The following is a 20786-nucleotide window of genomic DNA, read 5'->3' on the forward strand; positions in this document are numbered from 1 at the left end:
TATATTTAAGTACACAACTGATCTCCATCGTTTATTACACCATGACACCGATTTCAAATATACATAATGAGAACCATCCTCTTCAGTTCAGTGTATGATACAGTTATTTACTGTTCCTCGTAGAGCATATTGAAAAAGAACAACAACAAAAAATAGAACCAAATACCCACTTTAAAAAAAAAAAAAAGTACAATTATCAGACACTGCAACACAGAGAGACACGATGCAACGGACAGAGGGAATAATTATGATCAGTGTTCTCGTCAACTTCACATTGCCAAAACGGATAAACACAAAAGAAATCCATTAACAGTAGTGATAGATGTTCATTATGTATAAGACTCTGAATTAAAACAAATATATATATAATAAAGAACAAAATAGTAAAGTGAAGTGCAAATTTCTTTGGAAGTTGGAATAAGGTTTTTTTTTCCATTAGAGACATAAATAAGTTATAAAACAGAAGCTGTCAAAACAAAAACCAGTGACAGACTTTAAAGAAATAAAGGCAAGACATTTTTTTTTATCTTCAAGTATGCGATTCTTCTGAGCAGTACAGATTCACTGTACAATTAATTTATAGCAAATGCAAGTTAATGCATCTATCGCACAACTCTTCGCTCCAAGATGGTGTTTAAAATTCTAAATGAAATCCAGCAGGCCGTGCTCAAGAGTTTTTCTTCCCTAAAGACGAGTGGAGCTCTTCTGATAAAAGAAGTAACTGCACTGAAATCAAATGAAATTCTGTGATACTCTCCAGTCCAGAAACGTCCAGGAACCAAGTCCCTTGTTATCACTTTGGGTGCATCTCAATACTTTTTATTGTCTTCTGCTCTCCCCCCTCTTTCTGAAATGACAATGTTAACAACACTGATTCATAAAAGCAAATCCTTCGTCCTGGACCATGCTTTTGTCATGATTAAAGATGAAGGAGAGGGGAAATGAGCAGAGGGGAAAACCTCAGCTTTCACTGCAAAAAAACATTGCTTGCATGGAGTCCTGCTGCACTTGGAGATTTAAAATCAACACAAACCTTCATTTCTTGTAATTGAATAAACGATACACTTGGTTTTCTTCTACTTTAAGCTGACCAATTGCTTTCCTCAGTAGAATGAAATGCTCCTGAAGACAGCAGGGGATCGTCAGTTAGATGCAGTGGTCCATCATCCGGTGTTGGGATCACTTCTTTCTCTGGAAGACGTTGGCCAGCATGGCGCCAGAGGTGGTTAGCTGACCCATCTTGCTCAGGAACTTGGTCTTGGCATCTTCACCCACTAAACTGGAGGCGATAGACATGGATCTATTGGAAATAGAAGGTAGAAAGGTTTAGTTTGGCCACAATGAAGCAACAAGGTTAACCATGGTTTATTAACACATATAAACTGGAAGACAGACACACATAAAAACAGAACAGTACAGAAATTAACAATCCTCCACTATCTGTTGATGAGCTTTTGTCAGCCTTTACTCTACTTCTTTAAAGGGGAAATGCTGTTTGCTCCTGAGTTTTACAGTCTAACGGCTCAATAAGTTCCTCTTTCGAGTTAGCTGGGAATCAAACTGATACAGTGGAGCAGTTAGAGCAGCTGCTGCATTGCTCAACAGAAGGACAAACATATCTTAACACGACAGCAAACTAGAGTAAGTGAAATTAGTGAGTTCAGACCCAACATGGTAAACACCATCACATGGCTTCTATAAATGAACAACTGAACAATTTGCTATCACATGGCTCATGTCTTGTGGTGTAAATGCCTCAACTCTCTTGTGGACAGTCGTTTTACTTATTCTGTGTACAGTGTGTTAGGGCTGGGCAATTAAACTAATTTGATTTATATATATATATATATATATATATATATATATATATATATATATATATATATATATATTGTTCAAGTGCAACTAATGCATCAATGAATAATTGTGTGAAATAATTATCATCTTAATATTGACGCAATAATCAGGATTATGATTTTTGCCATTTTGGCCTTTGCATATCGACACCCTCTTAAAATAACGGCATAGGATTCTTTTTTTCCCAGATTTTTCAGAAAACACAAAAAATGGTGGCCAGCATCATGACGAGATGATTCAGGCAAAAAAAGAAAAATCATATTTAGGAAGATGATTAATTACCTTTATAAAGAAATGTGCATAAGAATGTGAAATGTAATGTGCACTGGAGTATGGAGACTAGCAACAAACAATTCCACCAATGTTATTTGATGCCACTTCAAAAAGTCTTAATAAATTGCTCACTAAGTCGCCACGGCCACAAAATATCAGGGTTCCAGAATATTTCATACCAAGAATTAAAGACATTCTACAAGCTCAAAAGTCCTTAAAAGATACATGCTGTGAAACTAAAGATCCAAATGATCAATTATAGTAGGAGAAGTCGAAGAAAGACTTAAAAGACCAAAATGAAAGAGGGACAAAAAATCTCTGGGCACAAACACAGAGATTTGAACCTCAGGGTTTAACTGAGGGTTTGGGGGGAACACACCCAAAACTGAGCATATGTGCACAGAGAGAAGGAGACATATCCACACTTCTTACATCCATATATGCACCCTTCTCTTTTTAATGAGCCCCAAACACATGTTGACAAGATGGGGGAAACATCCTTTAAAGACACCCACAGTATGGCTGTTGTCCCAGCTCTCTTCACTTTACCAAAACAACTCCTCTCATTTTTCTGCTCTCTCTCTGTGAAGATACCCACATAATGAGTGTGGTTCCAACACTCTTACATGCTCTCCTCTCCCTTGGGGAATAAACCCACAATGTGGGCCGTGTCCCAACACTGTTAAATGACCCCTCTCCTCACAGTAGGACTGCTTCTTCCCCCTCCAAATTCTTCTGAACTACTGCTTTGAAGCCATCACTTGTTGCTGTCACTGCCTCTCATGCAATAAAAAAAACAATATTTCGCAAATCATTTCAGAGGAAGGGATGGTGTGAATGGGACTGGGAGGTGTTTGTTCTCACCCTTGTGCATCTGCCATTCCTCTGTTTTCCACCTTGATTTCACACTCTTTGATCATAGAACTCAGAATAACCTGTGGAGGAAATAACAGAGACGGGATTAATTGAAATGTTACCTTTCCAAAAATGTCTTTGTTGTAAAAAGAAAAATCTGAATTTCATGATAAAAAGCATGTTTTCAACTGCTGGAGTGGTACAGTGGTGACAGTTGGTGTGCAGTCCAATTCTGTCCCAACATGACTTTAATGTATTTGTATGTTTTAATACATGAAGGTTCCAGCTTGGAAAAGAATTCCTGTCTTAGAATCTGGTTGACAGACTTCACAGACAGAGCGGATGTGTGCAGAGGAAAAGAATCAGCTGATCATTAGTCAGCTTGGGAAAATAAATCGCGTGAGATTCTGAGACACAAATAAAAATGGCAGAGGTGTGTGTATGAGTGTGTCTGAGAAAGAGGTGAAGAGTCAGACTGTCTGCCTTTACCCGGATGAGATTCCATATGTATGTCGATTGGGAGTGTTCAAGTAAGTGTCTGAATACTTGTATGAAATCCCCCCACCCCCGCCCCACAGGAAGGAGTGTCTGCTGACCTCGTGCTCAGGAGAGAGTTGCTCCATGTCAGTGCGCAGACACCTGAGGCCAGGCAGGAAGTGGTTGACCATCACCTCCTCAGAAATAACTGCACAGGAAGTCAAGGACTGGATGAAAAAAATGTACAGTTGAAAAATTCCAGTTGATTCAAAGCACCTTGCAGCATTGCGAAAAAAGTGTATTACTACATTCACACAGTCAGCATCACAGAAATGACTCGTCACCATCAGGGCTCTGATGAAAGCTCTGATGTGTGTATTCTGAGCCTGGCCAATATATCAAATGGCGGGTATTATATATAATGTAATATCTGCTATTTAATGTAATAATAATGTATAATAATGTTAAGATATAATATATACATATGTTCATCAATATGAAACTGTTTTTACATTTTAAACATATACATAAAGAATGCTTGAGGTGTTTGAGAAATGGTGTAACACTGCTATTTATTTCATTTTGTTTTTTATTATGTATTCTTCTTTTAAAGTATCATAAATTGACTGATACTAAACATACAGCATTGATGATTATTTAGATATGCATTTTTATCTTTATTTGCTCTTTATTCTATCAGTTATCATTTCTAGAATTGGTTGATAATGTAGAGTAATGTTAAATAGTTCCCATACTGGTACTACAAAACTGAATGAATGAATATTTTTAAAAAGACAGTAAAAGCAACCTATTTTAACTAACCATAGCTGGATATATAGTTCAACAAAGCAGAACTTCTCATGGGCACTGTCAGCAAAAATGTTTCTTTTTTTGTTTTGTAAAACCCTGCTATGTGCTTCTCACTATATGTATCCCTATATGGCACAATACTACTTTGTCCAGGGCTGTATGTGTTCTGCCACCTGTCAAAGCCAGAGGAGCTATATGGGACACGGTGTTTGGGAATGAATAAAAATCTATATTTTTAGAGATGGCAATGTACAATTTCAGAGAATGTCACACTGATTACATGTGAAGAAGTGCAGTGGGAGGTAAAGCCTCTGAGGTTAGGGTTATACCTCCTGGACGCTACTGCACTGTGAAATCACAGCCTGACAAAGATCCACAGGAATGAACCTCAGCCCAGCTGTCCATGTGCATGTGTGTGTGTGTGTGTGTGTGTGTGTGTCTGTGTGTGTAGGGTGGGGTTGACAGAGAAGAGTACAGGGAGGCAAAAAGAGTGTGAGAAAGGAGAAATAGTAAGAGGAGAAACAATCACAGAAGAGATGGGTGACAGAGACAGAGCAGAGGTAATGTAAATGTGAGTCCTATCCTGGGAACTGTTACTAACAATTGGAGCTGATGTTCAGTCCTTCCCTCCTCTCACGCTCTTTCTCCCTCTCTCATCCTTTCCTCTGCTTAACCAACCCTGTAATTACCTCTAGCCCCAAAATGGAGGCAGCTTATTTTCCCTTTCTCCTGCTGCCAAATGACAGGCAAACTCTGCCAACATACACAGTGAACCACACACTCAGGCACAGGGGCCCACTGATACGTAGTACCACAGTTATACAGGCACATTCAGGAGCACATCTAGCCCGTGCAGCTAGCATTTGGCCGGCTATTCTGACGGCCTTCCCACTGACTCACTGTTACGACAGCTAACGCTGGACGCAAGCCAACCTTGACACAGACTTCTAGTAAATCCATTGGAAACACATACAGCACAGTAGTTAGTAAAAAACGTATGAGTGAGTTGGAAAATGTGGATGGTACATTTTTTTCCAGTTCCTTTCAAGAGGAACTGTTATCAGTATATAGCTAACATTAGGACTATAAGTAATAGTGAAGCTCACAAGTATATGGCCCAGTTTACACAGACCAATTCTGTAAGTATGACCTATAGAAGGATACAGCAGCAGGAGAGGGCGCTGTAGGCCTCAAACAGCTGGGTGGCGATGTCGATCCTCTTGCTCTCCACCGTCTGGCTGTTGTTAGCCAGCGCCAGCTTGTGAAGATGTGGCAACACAACTAGAAAAAAAACAACCCAAAAATACAGACAAAAAGTTAGTGCACATGAAGAGCTCATGAGAGGCAGAAGCAAAAGAAAAGGAAATAAATTAGACATAGTTGACTATTGAAATGTGTAATAAAAGAGTTTGTGTCATCTACATACACTCATCTCTAAAGCGTGGCTCTGCATTAGGTCCAACCCTTCCAAATGTCCTGATGATCTCCATGTGCAAAGAGTGCTGATCTTGGTACTGAGGGTCTTCCAGGAATGATGCCAGCTGCATTTTTACACGCTCCAGCAGCTACACACACACACACACATAGAAAGTATGACTACACATCTTTTATAATGATTTGTTATTAACTTATTAAAGCCTGTGTGCAGTTAGCTTCCTACCTCTTTTTGTGTGACGGTCTCCATGATGGTACCAAAGGCAGGAATAGTCGATATCCTCACTGAACTAAAAGCAGCAGAAGAGCAAGACAATGGTTTGACCGCTCTTAGTCATTGTATCACTATTTAAGCTATTTGCCATTAGTGTGTGTTTAAGCAGGAATCAGAATGAGTCAATTATTTTCTGCAAATAGTTTACAGATCCATTTGAAAATGTTTGAATCACACATTGTTGGGTTTTAACCACATTAACCACAACTTAGGTTGTGTCAATAGCAGTGAGGATTCCTGAGGCCATTTTATGATTTTTCAAATAATGGTACTTACCAAGTTAAACCGATTGCAATTATGTATTTTTTTTTTATTATTGTAGAGTAAGCATTTATTTAAAAATAACACAGAGGTAGGACTACTTTGGTTAACTCATGTTCTAGGTTTGATTCAACTATGGTGTCTACGTAGTAACAGCATGCCACATTGATGACTGAGGTGGTTGCTCATATAGTGGACTGCCAGCTGACACATGTTACGATTTTGTTTTTCTAGGAAGTTCATAACTGACTGGGCAGTTACCACAATGATCATCTAGTTACCATTGATCTATTTAGATTAGTAACTTTACTAAAAATCTGTCCAACCTAGTGCACCCTGACCTATCAAAGATATAAAGAGATACAAAATTACTTATGTTCCCTATCTTTCTAGTACCAGATACTGAAACATTAATGTAGCTAAATTTTGCATATAATACTTGACCCCAATCTTCATACTGTAGAACATAGATAGATCCATAAGATATTCATCCAATCCTTCTTGAGCTAAAAGCTAACATATATAATAAAGGGGTCACAACTACTTTTTAAGGGGGTCATTAAACTCCCAAAGAAAACATAAACAGTACTAAACAATGATAATTATTATTATTATAATAATACATAATAAAAATCAACAATACTCTGTGACTATGATGAACTGGGATAAGCAAGATTAAAGGGGTGCTGTTTGATTGATGTTAGATAATCATTCCACTGTCAGTAGAAGCAGGAAAGACAAAGGATGGATCATGCCAAAAATGTTAAGATTTTAAAATAAATATATTTTGAATCTAAAAGTTGGGTCATGTGTACCCGTTAGCATGTGAATCAAAAACAGAGAATGATGAGATGAGACGGGCTGCATTCCAACAGTGTCCACTATTTTTTGATAACTAATTCTTATCTAATCTCAAACATAAAAGCTCAATTAACACTGGCAGCACAAAAAAAATATTATTTTCCCTGTTGGAGAGCTGATCTTTGAATAATTCCATTTTTATAGTGCAATAAAAAGGACAGATGTATGCCAAAAGACTGAACTACAGGAGGTTTAATCATCATTTATTCATCCAATTTAATATGTTTAGTCAAATCACTGTGGCTCCAGATCTGCGAATTGAAAACAGGATACAGGAAGAGAAGCAAATTACTTCAGGCTCCAACTTCCCAATTCCACTGAATCTTGTGGTGGTTAAAGAAGCTGCCAGTGACGTACTTCAGATGTACTGAAGGGTTTTGGTGCCACTTGGTCACAGGGGCTTTTTTTAGTGCCCATTCAAGCTCGGCAAGACAAATTTCTTCCACTGTAAGGATGCAGCCCACAAAATGACAATGGTTACAGAGAGGTTTTCTTGTGTCAATTGACTCACAATTCAGGCCCACTGCACAGAGTTATAAGGGCCGGAGCCGCACGGCGATCTACTAATGCTTCACTCATGCCTCGGAGAACCAACTGCAAACCCATCACACAGCAGGATGAGAGAGAGGGAGAGGCAGGGTGGGAGGAGACAGAGACAGGAGGAGGGAGGAGGTAAAGATAGAAGATAGAAGGGATGATATGGAAGACAGAGAGAGAGAAAGAGAGGAAAATAGAGTGACAGGATAAAACTGAGAAAGACGAGGTGAAGATAACCAACCACTAGCTTACGGATTGGTCGGGAGGAGGGACCCTGCTTAAACGGAGTAGGGTGGGGAGGAAGAGGAGGCGGGTTACAGATGGACATGCTGGGACTGTGCTATTGCCACATGCAGGCAATACACACACACATCTGGACTGATTGGTGCTGCAGACTGATGAGGTGACGAGAGCTGCCGTGGGTTAGTGTTGCAGATTGATGATGCGACCATGCAGAGTGTTAGTGTTAACAGTGGTTATGCTGATGAACCACCCCATGGCCCAGCCTAAACCTGCACAGGAGCAACTCCACACAACCACTGAAAACTGCCATTCAAAAAGGAGAACATTTTGTAAATTTGGTATTAAATGGAATAAGTGATTGGTCAGTGAAGTTGAATGAATTCGCTCCTTGCAGGTACAGACTAGTTTCAGTGAGTTGGTTCTCAGGTGGCAAAGAGAAGGGGGGAGAGAGACGCGGCGCGGTTTATTGTTGTTGTTGTTCCACTTACATTTCAGGGTCGGAGGACAGTGTGATGAGAGCCGGCACCACTCTCTGAGCTACCAGTGTCTCATTCACCCCCTTCACCAGCAGCTGATCGGATTGGACAGAGCCAGCCGTGATGTCACAGAGGTGGGCGGGGCATTGGGACAAGAGCGAGCAACACCGCCAATAGATAGAGAGAAAAGAAAAAAAAAAGAAGCAAAAAAGAAAAAGGGGAGGGGAAAAGAAAAACAAACACAAAAAGATAGGAAGAAAGTGATATACAATGACAAGAACTGTAGCTGCAAGGCACGGAACGGCACTGCATGTATCGAGCAAGTGTGTGTACACACACACACAATCACACACACGCAAACAAACACGCACACACATGCACACGCATGTATGCAGGAATGGCAAAGCCACATAGCTAAACTGCACAAATACTTTTACAGTATGGTGAGCATAAAGCTGTGGGCTCTTTCCACAGACTCCAGGTCAGATTAAAATTAAAATTGATAAAATATATGATAGAAAACAAATCTGATCCTGGATCCGTGGTAGAGGACCACATTTCAACCCACAGTTTCGGCAATGGTGGATAGCTAGTCACTATGGAATGGTGACAGTGGGGTGTGTCGGGAAAGGGCAAGTACTTCACAAAACAGGGGGGGACATGGATACAGCCTACCACTCCTCCTCCCCCAAGTTCAGGTCATATTAGGCCCAGTTCTACCACTATACCTAGATCCTCATTCCAATATTTGACCTAAAGTGTGCACAGATCTCAAAGGACAGGGAGATGTGATTAGTTATGGTTCCTTAGGCCAGGACTTTTGCTTTGACAACCTGGCAAGGACAGTGTAACAGGCATCTCCCTTGAAAAATAGTAGTAGTATTATATTTCAACAAGAGCTGAAATACTGAAAAAATAAAAAAAGATCCATGAGAAAACATTTCTGATTAAATTATACTTTCCAACACCACTGAAAAGGAACAGGCCTTGAACTCTTTTGATTACACTTTCAGGTTGCTGACTTCAGCCTTTCCCTGACATGCAGCAGATATTTATGTAGTCCGTTCTGAGATCAGTGCACAGTGAAAGGTCTGATGTTGAATTCTAGGAGGGTCTAGTCATACAGTTGGAACCAGGGCACTGAGAAGATACAGTAGTCTTTACACCCATAACAGAGCAGATAGATTTTAAATGCATGTTAAACAGCAGCAATAGCAAGCAGAGCTAGCACATGTACAGTACAGCAAAAAGGTGAACATGAATATAGTATCTATAATGTAGGACTGCACAATTGTGTATGAATATTATTTTAGCTCATTTACACAATACATACTATAATATAATTTAGAATGCATTACCTATTTTTAAATGAAGGTGCATATTTAACAGGATAATTCATTACAAATAATAACAACATGCAAACAAATAAATCAAAATTAATTAATAAAAAAAAATACCATTTTATCTATAAATGTGGAGCCATGTTGGTATACACTTTGTAGTAGAGTTATCATTCGTGCAAAAAATATAACAAAGAAAAATTCTAAACATCTGGGAATTGTTCAATACACAATCTGTGTACGTGTGTGTGTGTGTGTTCTCTACCTCAAACATCCGTGCTGCAGTACACCGGACCAGTGCAGAGGTATGGACTACCCCATACCACAGAACAGTGAGCAGCAATTCATGGTACACTGGGTTGGCACTGAAAAGACAGCATAACATAAATACTGGGTAATATTGTGGCAGCTGCCAACAGACAACTGACTTTCAAACTGTGAGAGAATTATTTCCACACATCTAACAGCAGTGCTGCAAATCACTTAGACTCTGTGTCAGTGCAACAGTGTATTTTCAATATTATATATATATTTTGTGCTAAAAGCTATAAAATGATTACTATAAATTACAGAAAATAAAAAGATGTGAGCATAATGAATTTAAATGTAACCTATTCTTCTTAAACCACTTAGACCATTCCAAACGTTTTTCTTTTTTAAATGTGCATACTTTGACACTTATATTTGCGTTTTTCTTAAATATTATTATATTGATATAATCTTTTTCAATTTAAATTTAGTTTTGTCATAATGACTAAAACAGTAGACCATTCTTTGTTAGTGTAGAATAATAGTCCACTGTTGGTAATGCAGATATGCATTTGTGTGTATATGTATGATTGTATTTCTCACCCTAGCTCTACAAAGGAGGCCTTCAGGCTGTCCAGAGGTGCATGGGACAGAGACAGGGTTGTCATAACATCCTCCAGGAAACCAACCAACAACTTGCGGTCCTCATCCTGTACAGGAATCAAAGAATGTTTATCAGTGACATAGTGGGCAACAAATACATTAACCTCTACATTTTCATATGTACATATGTGCAAAATGTATACAGATATGTTAGTATTTTGGAACAGCATACATTGTTTGTCACATAAAACATGAGTTGAAACGGGCTGTTCTGACTATGTTTTGTTGTGTTGAAAGGCAAATCAAAATACAGCATGTTCTGTTCTGTCCACAGTGTTTTGCAAGCACAGCCTCATTTTGTGATCCTAAAATCAAAACAAAAACATGTAGCGCCTTTATGTGTGTTGGAGTGGATTTTCCCTTATGACAAAGGACAATTACTCAAAATATAATGTGGTTCACATTCTAAATTCTATAACATACACACAATTTAAAGGGGCCTCAAATACTCAACATTCCAACTAACCAAAGGAGGAAATCAGTGATCTATTGACTGATTTGTTTTACAAGACACAAAATAACATGGTATGTGAATCAACTTCAAATCAGCCTCTATTAACCATGCTCGGCTACTAATTTACCTGGTTATAACAAGTCAGCACTCCAGTGGCGTAGATGGGGACTGTGGCTTTGGTGAGAATGTCATTCCCTGCTGAAGCATCTGACAGAGGAAAAAAACAAACCAAAACAAGTTAAAAAAAATTCAAAGACGGACATTTCCTTGTTTAGGCAACATTTGACACTATTTTTCTGCTATTAAATAATATTCCAGCTGTGCTGGACATATGATGTGAATTATCCTATAGGAAATCCAAAATCCAATATACATTAAAGCATTACAGGGCATGATAAGGTGAGGTGCAATATTATATTGTGCAAAGCATTTGGTATGATGTCCGTGTCCTTAACAATGTGTCCACAGCATGCGTTACATCGATGTGGTTTTAAAAAAAAAAAAAACTACTGAAAATGACATGCATTGTGAAGTCCCAATGACCTAAACACAGACTGGGACCCAGTAAAAAACACATTTCATAAATGGCCACAATACCAAAGCTAAATCACTTGGCAGCCAGCTGAGACCAAGCACCTCTTTTAACTTTTAGAAACATGTCCGGAAAAAAAAAAGGAGGGGAACACCCATAACTGACTCCAAATAGCTTGTTTACATCAACAGTGTCTCAGTCTGAACTCCACCTACCAACATTCTCTTGAGAGAGTTGAGGAAATCAACAAACGCACATCTGTGTGTATGTTTAGGTTAAATCTGTACTCACCGACATTCTCTTCAGATAGCCGGAGGATCTCTTGGAACTGTGGTTTAACCTGAAAAGATCATGAGAACACACAAAATATCATCATTACATTTATAAATGTCATTGACATTTATAGCAAAGAACTATTTTACAGTTGTGCAGTTCATAATACCTCACATGGTTTAAGAATAGAGTCACTACCTTAAAATTAAATCTATTAAATCAGATACTATAAATCAGAGCACATTCAGATTTCTCTAGATGATCAACACTTAAAAGCTTACTCTAAATTAAGTATATAAAAATGTTTCTACAAATGAATAGCATTTGCATCATCACTGACAGATCTAACGTTGTGTAGGTACACTGCTCACATCGGTAGCAACAGTTGACTTCTGACATTTTTTAGCAAAAGTTGACAGGATTGAGATAGGCTGAACTATGAAACAGTACTCCAACTTTAAAAAAAAAAAAAAAACTGTGTCAACCAAAGTGATAAAGTATACATTTTTTGTGTTCTCAGGAGAATACTTAATTTTGAGGTTATATGATTTTACCTTAGTGTTGGTAAAAATCTTGCCAAAGGTGCGGCAGAGCCTCCAGAAGAAGCGGGAGAACTCATGAACGCAGGTGGATGACGTCACATTGATACGACCCACAATCTCTATGAGCTGCGGAAGGCTGGAGGCAGAGCATGCAGATGGAAATCAGTGTGTGTTGTTTTGTGGATGCTTTTGTGATACCATATACAAAATCTGACTGTAAATTAATTTTCTGATTTAGGTATTTGTTTAATAACAGTAATATTACAAAAAGTGAAAAAAGACCTTAAATAAAAGGTTCAATTTAATTAATTAATTTTTTTTTCAAAAATGACCAGAAACAGTGGTCCACATTTGGGTAGTGTAGGATGATAGTCAACTCTTGGTAATATAGAAATGTGTGTGTGCGTGTGTGCATTTCTCACAGTTGGTTGACCACCCATAGCAGGCTGTCCCAGCCGGTGGTTCCTTCATGCTCTAGCTGGTGGTCATAGAGCAGCAGCAGGGCACTCAGCATCTCCCTACTGCCGATAATGGTTGCCACGTCTTGGAGGGGGGAAGCCGGCCTGGGGAACCGGGTCACTGCAGAAGCACAGACACAGGAACAGAATGGAAACTAAGGAAATGCGCAGCTTTAAGAGTTACTACTTCTATGTGTTACTTCTGTGTGTGTGTGTGTGTGTGTGTGTAGATGTCCTACCCTCTATTGCAGGTATTTCTCCATTGAGTTTGGCTCTGCTGGTGAAAGGTGCGTTCTGCAGCACCACAGCAAACAGAGGAGGGATGAGAGACTGTAGTGCCGACAGGAATACGTGTAGCTTGTGTTCATCCAGACCGTGTTCCCCTTGCTACAAAAAGAGGGAGGTATAAAAGATGAAAATAAGGGAAAGGAGAAATAAAAAAGCAAACCCTGAGGAAGTGCAATTTATTGTTTGGGTCTTGCCAAAATCTGTAGTTTTGCAGGTTTTGTAGGTTTGTATGCAGTGATGAGAATGATCATGGAGGAAGTGAGCCGACGTATGCTCATCTTGACAGACTATAAACATATTCAAAAAACACATATCTATAGTATTGTATTAGTTTCCTTACAATGCTCATCTACATTACTAATTGTTTTCTGGTATATATTTACAGCATGTTGTTATACTTTCACACTTTTCCTCTGAATATTCTTCACATCTAATTTACAGCACATTGCAAGTCTTAAACATACAGTGTTGTATAGATTGCTTGGATGTCTTTGGCTCAACAAACTCAATTACAATAAGTAAAGGTTGAGAAAAGCTCTTAGTTTTAAGGTCCAGCTATAAAACTGAATGCACACAGACACTTACCATAAGTAGTTTCTCTATACGTGCCAACAGAGAAGGGATGAGTGCAGTGTGCAGGGTGCCCAGTTCTGTGGTCCAGGCAGCAAAGGCAGGAATGAAGACCTGGTGGACTGCGCTGACCACCCGCTCTGATGGGTCCCCAAGTGAAAGCAGCATCAGCTCAAAACCCTGGAAGACACACATTTACATTTGCATGAGATTTATCTGCCAGCATTTTACAGAAATAGCTTAGTTAAGCCCTATGCCAATGTATGAATGCCAATTTCTGCCATGAAAAATAAATAATAACATGAAAAGTTAGCCTTGTGATGAAAATAAAGGTCCTGCAAGTCATACTGAGAAACATTCTCAAAATAATGACTTATTTTAAAATAATGACTTTGTATCTCAAAATAATGAGAAATGTTCTGAAAAGATACCAACTCATTATTCTAAGATACAAAGTAATTATTTGGAGAAAAAGTTTCTCATTATTTTTAAATACCAAGTCATTGTTTCGAGAAGGTTTCTCATTATAATGACTTAGAGGATGTTTTTTTTTCCATCACACTGGCAGACTTAACATGTTTTTTACATGACTGCTGAAATACCAATTTATGAGAAACCTAAACAAGAACACTCCATGTCAAGTTCTAATACACTTTCCTCTCGCAACACACATACCTGGGAATATTTGTCAGGGTCATCTATGTAACCCATGATGATGCCAAGACTCTTAACCACTGCCTCTCTGACCATGTCAGCCTTGTCCTCAGCGAGCATCTGCTGCAACATGGACAGAACCAAGGAGCTACGGATCTCCTTCTGCAGAGACAAAAAGATGTGGTTCATAGACAGAGAATTGATTTCTATTTTATTCATCCATAATTATGGAAAATCTCCTTTTCATTTAATATGCACAATATATTCTTACAGGCAGGTATGGTGCTAAGGCTCCACAGGACTCTGCCACCAACAATCTCCTCTCTGGATATTTGTGGTTAATCTGCAGAAGAACAGAGCATGATTTGAAGGAAAATGTGCTAAACAGAAACAATAGTTGAAAGGAGGGGAGAAGCAGACTGGAGGGCAGCCACTGTGGAATGGAAACAACTCTCGTATCATCAACATGCTGACCCTGTGGAAACCGTTATTAGTCTTTCTAGGCAGATTCTCAGCCTCCAAACTTCTGGCAGCTGTTGTTCCCATAATGTGTTGCATAAGGTAACACAGGTGGCATGAAAACAAGACTGCTATCACAAATAAGTCAGGGGCATCAAGGAGGTAATCATAGTGATAGAGCATGCAATTACAACAACATTGAACGGCATGCACACTAAATACAAGACACAACTGAGATTTGTTGCTGATATATCTTTATGCACAGTAAAACATTTTTGCATAAGAGCTTCGACCATTTCTTGCAAAACATAGGGATTTTCCTTTTTTCAAATCTACATACGTAAGAGGCAAAGTGGAAACAATAACAATACAACTAGACATGTTTAATATTAAGTCTCTAGTGTTTGTACTGAAATAGAACAGAGAAACATCCCCCATAAAGTGGAAATTAAGTGTCACAGAAGGCTTAAGGAAAAAAAACAACAACCACAAAAACAACATGAAGCCCTCCTTGTATTACTATTGCATAAAACTTTGTGACAGCATATTCAATAACAAAGGCCACCTGCAGTGCATGTACTGTACCTGTTCCCAGCACTGAGGAAGCAATTCAGCCTCGACACGCGTGGGACCCACGTGCCTTGCAAACGCAACACACCCCGTCAAGATCATTTGTCTGTGGAAACACACACACACAGAAAGATATGAGAACACACTGCTGGATAAAGTCACAGTTGTCTTATTAAACAGTGCTAAAAAATAGCTGGTAAGGGGTTTATTAACCAGCATAATAAACTAATACGCATATTGTTCTGTCTGCACACACCTCTGCTCATCATCTGGTCTCTTGATTAGGTTAAAGAGGATGTGGAGGAGCTGGTCTCTCTCTTTAGGCTCTGGGTGAAGGCAGGCGGTACATAGGATGAGTGGGATCAATTCCTGAAGGAGACACGATGAGAGAAACAGAGAGGGATGTGGCATTAATTTTGATTATTTTACAAAAAGCGGTTGAAATACACAAAAAGAATTGTCGGTAGCAGTCAAGCAGGCCTGGAAGTCTAGGGGAGGACGGGGAGTAGGAAAGGGGGAGAAGGTGTTCATTAAAATAGGAGAAAAAAATTGGAAAGTCACAGGGAGAAAAAAAAACACAGGGGGTCCCCTTTGAAACCAACAGGAGTCTGTCAACACCAGTAAAAACATGCTTACCTTCAATACCTTGTTGGTGCTAAACCTTGACTCATTTGGCTTTAGAGTCACGCACATACAATTAAAGCCATATAATGCAGAAACTTAAATAGTGCATGCACACACTCAGACACAGCTGCATTTGGACAGAAACACATATACCTATTGCACTAGTTAACCGACTACAACGCAGCTCTATCCCAGAGTTCAGATAGAGTTTATGGACCTTCCAGCCAGAGGAATAGAGAGCTCAGCTGCCCTTGATACAGGGCCTCCATGGCCAAATTGTGGTCAGCCCTAAATTCCCGCCACACACACCCAAATTAGAGAGTGCATACAGAGTTAAAAATATGTTTTTTTAAAACACACTCTGTTTTTTTTCCAGGAAGATATCATAGTTTCCTGCCAAGTGCTGGAAGAACGAGCAAAACCCCAACACTGGATGGACAGATGGACCTGACAGTGACACTTGAGTAAAGATAGGCTGCGATGAGTCATTCGCTCAAAGCTGGACCAGCCCTCTGAAGTCAGTGCCATGTTGGCTATCTTTTAAAATGTAAAAATATGGCATTTAAGGATCAGAGGGTCATTTTAAGTGGTTACATGACTACTTCAATATGGGTGAAACCAGTTCAAGCGTCAAAAAGCAGCAAAAAACTGCATATTAACTGAATTCAGGCAAATTAAACTGTCACATTCAATATTCGTGTCCTGACCGGCCATACATCTTCACAAGAGACATTTTTGGAGATTTAACAGCACTGGCCTGATAAAACAAATAAAGGAATTCAGCACACATCTAAAAAAGCCAGAACCCACGCTGACCCAGCTCTATTTCTGTGTGAACTCCTGCGTTTCTGATGTGAAGACTCCTTCAGGAGGTTAAACATCTGACCAGTCCCGGATAAACATTGTGGGCAGGTAGAGTGGACAGCACGACGCCAGGACCCAGACGCCAGGGGGCCTGATGCTTTACTTCAAAGAGCAGAGCAACAGCACATTCCAGTCCGAGGACCACTATGTGCAATAGCCTGCATCCAAATGTCACCTTAAAGACTATTATTTAAAAAAATGATCAGTTTGCTCTGGCATTCAAATAATCAAATGAAGTGTATAAGTGTTGGGATTAATGTCAATAGAAAATAGGAACATATAAGTATACAATCCATCATCTCTATGCCTTACAGACAATTATTACAATTTTAATGTGAATTGCTGCACATGCTTCTCTCCTGCAGTTGCCTGTTCTTTTCAAACTTTTTCCTTCAGTTTTTATACATGCTGACTTTCCACTACATTATAAGCCAAACAAGAGGCTGAGCACAAACATTCAGCCGAAAGTCTGCATTGGCATTATAACTTAAGTCCTTTATTCTCTTAACAGCCCTGATAAAACTGCCAATGTTCTTTGTCTTGCCAGGAGTTCGTTAAATATCACAGTGATGCAGCCGGTAGAAAAAAGGAAGTCAACTGTTACAACATGCATATATTGTACATACATAGTGACACCACTTCTTGGGAAGCCTGGAAACACCATTAACTGCATATTAAATAGGATTAATAAAACAAAGCTACAGGATATGACCACAAATTAAGCTTTTTTTCACCAAAAGAGAAAGGAAAATACAAGCACATAGCACGATGCTGCGGTACAGCACAGGTTATTGAAGAAAAACATAATGTTTAATGATTTACAGTGTATGATATTACAGCCAGGTGGTAGGCAGAGTTTCAATGCATCATTCCAACGTTTCAAGTCAAACACCTTTTGTTCTTAAGTGGGTGTCACGTTCAGGCAACTAAAGGTGTGTCTCCAGGCTTGTGGTGGTTAGAAAGCTTCAGGTTGCAGGTTGCGTGTGTGTGTGTGTGTGTGTGTGTGTGTGTGTGTGTACACGCAACGTCATGGGTTAGTGAATCTAACGGTTATAGTACAAAGTCCACAACACTTAGACCCAGAGGCCTAAATGTTCTGCTGTGTTTTAATCTTAGTCAACCTCTCCCCCAAGTTTGGTTATCTTGATTCTGCAAAGAGATTAAGTTCCCCATAACTGTCAGAGGTTGACTAACCAATGTGATATGCAAAGCAGCCAGACGTAAAACTCCTCCAACCAGACTTACCTCTTTCAAACACTGTTTTATCAACATATTGTCTGCAAAATTCAGGCACATAGCTTTCGTATAAACACAGCCACACACAGGCACACATTGCATGCAAGCAGTTATGTAGACAGGACACCTGTGCAGGTGTCTGCAGTTTAGCGCGCAAGGACTAATAGCTTGTTAATGCTGAATGTATTTTGGAATCTCCTTCCCTTCTCTGCTCAAAAGAAATTTATAGGCAAAAGGTTGGTTTACATTTAATTACCTGGAATCACTGCATACCTTATATCATGGATTTTTTAATTTAGCCTTAAGAATATAACATTGAGGGACTTTAAAATCGGTTTGGGGCTGTGACAATATGGATTTTTTTAATATCCACAGTGAAAAAGCAACATTGCCCTGCAGTTTTGCAGTCAAATGCAAAATTGGACTGCCAGAAAAGTGAAGGGGGTTAGCTGAGTAGGTATAGCAGCTGAACAGGCTAACAGTACCATTGTGCCGTTCCAAGGAAGCTTTGGTTTGATCATATCCCATTCAGAAGCTTAAATCCAGCCTTGAACTGCATTGTCTTTTAGGAAACTAATCCATGATTATTAAATCAAAACTGTATCTCTTATTCATCTATTTTTACATGTTGAAACAGTCATAGTTGTAGCCATCCATTAGCTCCTGTCTACCAATCAGAGGCTGTGTTCCTGACTGGGCATGTGTGTAAAGCTCTGATTCCAAACACTTTGCACATTAGAATAACAGGAGATTGACCCTACAGAAATTGTGGTAATGATCACTGTGTTGCGGTGATGTGGTTATCGTGACAGCCCTAAATACGTTTCTAGAAATTGTTATGATTAATTAAAATCACTCCAGAATCTCAGAAGCCACTTCAACAAATAACTCAAACAGGGAACCAATCAGAAAAGGATAGAGTAAAGTTTCACTGGGTTTTAAGGGAAACTTTGGTATTTTTCTACTTGGACCCGATTTTCCCATGTTGTTGTGTGTTAGTGACTTACAGATACAATCATTTTTGAAATTGGTCCACTATTGTGTGTTCTTTTAGTGGATGCAACGTTTCATTGATGGTGGGCAATATCCCTTTTGCACCTTGTTTTGCAGCGCTCTCACTCAGTACTGGTAAGGTTTCAAAAATGAATGTCCCCATTCGTCAGTTACACACAAAAACCTGGGGAAAAAGGTGTTTAGCTTGAAAATAACCAAACTTTCCCTTTTAGAGACATACAGTACATGACCCCCCTACTGTAAGGCTAAAACTGCATACCTTATGCCATCTTTGTTCATTAGCTCATATTTTGGCTGTTAAACAGTTTTCTTATTACTTTTTATGACAATGCAAACTAGCATAGCATTCATTAGCACTTAACAGAAAAGCTAATAAAAAAAAAACAAAAACAAAGAATCATTCTGAAAAGACAGACCTTAATGGTGCAGCAGTTATAGCCAACAGGAGCTGGGCATTGGTTACATATTTTAGGTCTACAGGTCATGTGAGAACCATGCAGATGAGTGCGTGAAAGACTCACCTGGCAAAGATGTGCAACCATTCTCTAGAAGAGAGGCATGCATGAGAGTGAGAGAATGAGTGAGACGAAAAAGAGAAGAGTAAAAATAAAACCAGAAAAGGCAAAATGACAGCAAAGTGAGTGGGGGACAAAAACAGCAGAGGAGAAATGATGATGATACTGGTGAAAACAAACGCCATCATAAAAGAAGGTGAATCCCAATCAATAGATAGACACAAGTCAGCTGGGTATTTGCAGGTTATGTCAGTCTGTGTTTGTTTCTAAAAAAGCTCTTTATTCATACAGCTTGCTGGCAGAAGACACAGTCAGTTTTGGGGTTAGGAAGAAGAGAGGTGCTAAGTAGTGCAGCATTAGTGCTTTAGGTTTGAGACATTAGTATATCATAAACAAACCAGCAATCACACCCCTTAGATGACTGCCAAGATCTCTGGAAGCCGTACACGGTGTGTAACACTACATTGCATGTTAGCTAGATTTTGGGAATGCCTTGTGGCACAAACCAAGCAGAGGGTGGTGTTCTTTCAAAGCAAACAGAACTAAGTCTTTCTCACAATAACGACGGTGAAATGGGTGAATCATCAACAGAAAAAAAATAATCACTTTCATCATGTTTATCCCCTTCAGCCAAGGTTGTTACGAATTGGTTCACAACCCATTTTCAAAGACATGTTTGGATGGAATTTTGATGCTGAAGATGACTGTGTTTTCTACAACTTTCCCTAAATTTTCACCTTGCTTAGCCCTGCTGCACTGTGTGCATCTATTGGATCCAACGAGCAGAAGCCTGTGATGATGACAAGAATGAAGGGGGTACGGGGCGGAGAAATATAGGAGCAGCAGAAGTAGGGTTACCTCTCGTTTAGCAAGAAGGACATTCGGTACGATGTGAGGGAGGCAGCGGCCCAGCATTAACATCACACTCTCCTCACTGTCTGCTATACGAGACACCTGGAAATGAGAGGGACATTATGGTGTGTATGGTACTGTATGTTGCCATAAATGTACTGTTTGGAAGTCTACATGAAAGTGTGCTGACCTCTGCTCCCAAGCGGCTGTCAGAGCACATTCTGCAGAAGGACAGCAGGGCTTGCTGGAAGGCCGGGGATAACTTCCTGAG

General features: G+C 39.4%; 1 protein-coding gene across 5 annotated transcripts in view; it reads right to left on the minus strand.

Annotated features, from left to right (window-relative positions):
• The window catches only part of relch (RAB11 binding and LisH domain, coiled-coil and HEAT repeat containing), a 34253-nt gene continuing 13467 nt past the window's right edge, over window positions 1–20786 (minus strand). For 2 of the 5 annotated variants that reach the window (XM_059326598.1, XM_059326595.1), the window contains 22 exons: window positions 20706–20781; window positions 20522–20617; window positions 19670–19693; window positions 15667–15779; window positions 15426–15516; window positions 14653–14724; window positions 14403–14543; window positions 13743–13907; window positions 13109–13256; window positions 12834–12990; window positions 12424–12547; window positions 11888–11936; window positions 11192–11271; window positions 10551–10657; window positions 9964–10063; window positions 8371–8453; window positions 5933–5996; window positions 5699–5837; window positions 5437–5553; window positions 3582–3670; window positions 2995–3065; window positions 1–1300 (listed from right to left, as the gene is read on the minus strand). In XM_059326598.1, the coding sequence (XP_059182581.1) occupies window positions 1180–1300; window positions 2995–3065; window positions 3582–3670; window positions 5437–5553; window positions 5699–5837; window positions 5933–5996; window positions 8371–8453; window positions 9964–10063; window positions 10551–10657; window positions 11192–11271; window positions 11888–11936; window positions 12424–12547; window positions 12834–12990; window positions 13109–13256; window positions 13743–13907; window positions 14403–14543; window positions 14653–14724; window positions 15426–15516; window positions 15667–15779; window positions 19670–19693; window positions 20522–20617; window positions 20706–20781 (2227 nt within the window). In that variant the 3' untranslated portion in view covers window positions 1–1179. Of the gene's footprint in view, window positions 1301–2994; window positions 3066–3581; window positions 3671–5436; window positions 5554–5698; window positions 5838–5932; window positions 5997–7613; window positions 7697–8370; window positions 8454–9963; window positions 10064–10550; window positions 10658–11191; window positions 11272–11887; window positions 11937–12423; window positions 12548–12833; window positions 12991–13108; window positions 13257–13742; window positions 13908–14402; window positions 14544–14652; window positions 14725–15425; window positions 15517–15666; window positions 15780–19669; window positions 19694–20521; window positions 20618–20705; window positions 20782–20786 lie in introns of all 5 variants that reach the window. The other 3 variants (XM_059326599.1, XM_059326596.1, XM_059326597.1) reach the window with 2 other exon arrangements.

This window comes from Centropristis striata, chromosome 23 (genome assembly GCF_030273125.1).
Source record: "Centropristis striata isolate RG_2023a ecotype Rhode Island chromosome 23, C.striata_1.0, whole genome shotgun sequence".
Taxonomy (NCBI): domain Eukaryota; kingdom Metazoa; phylum Chordata; class Actinopteri; order Perciformes; family Serranidae; genus Centropristis; species Centropristis striata.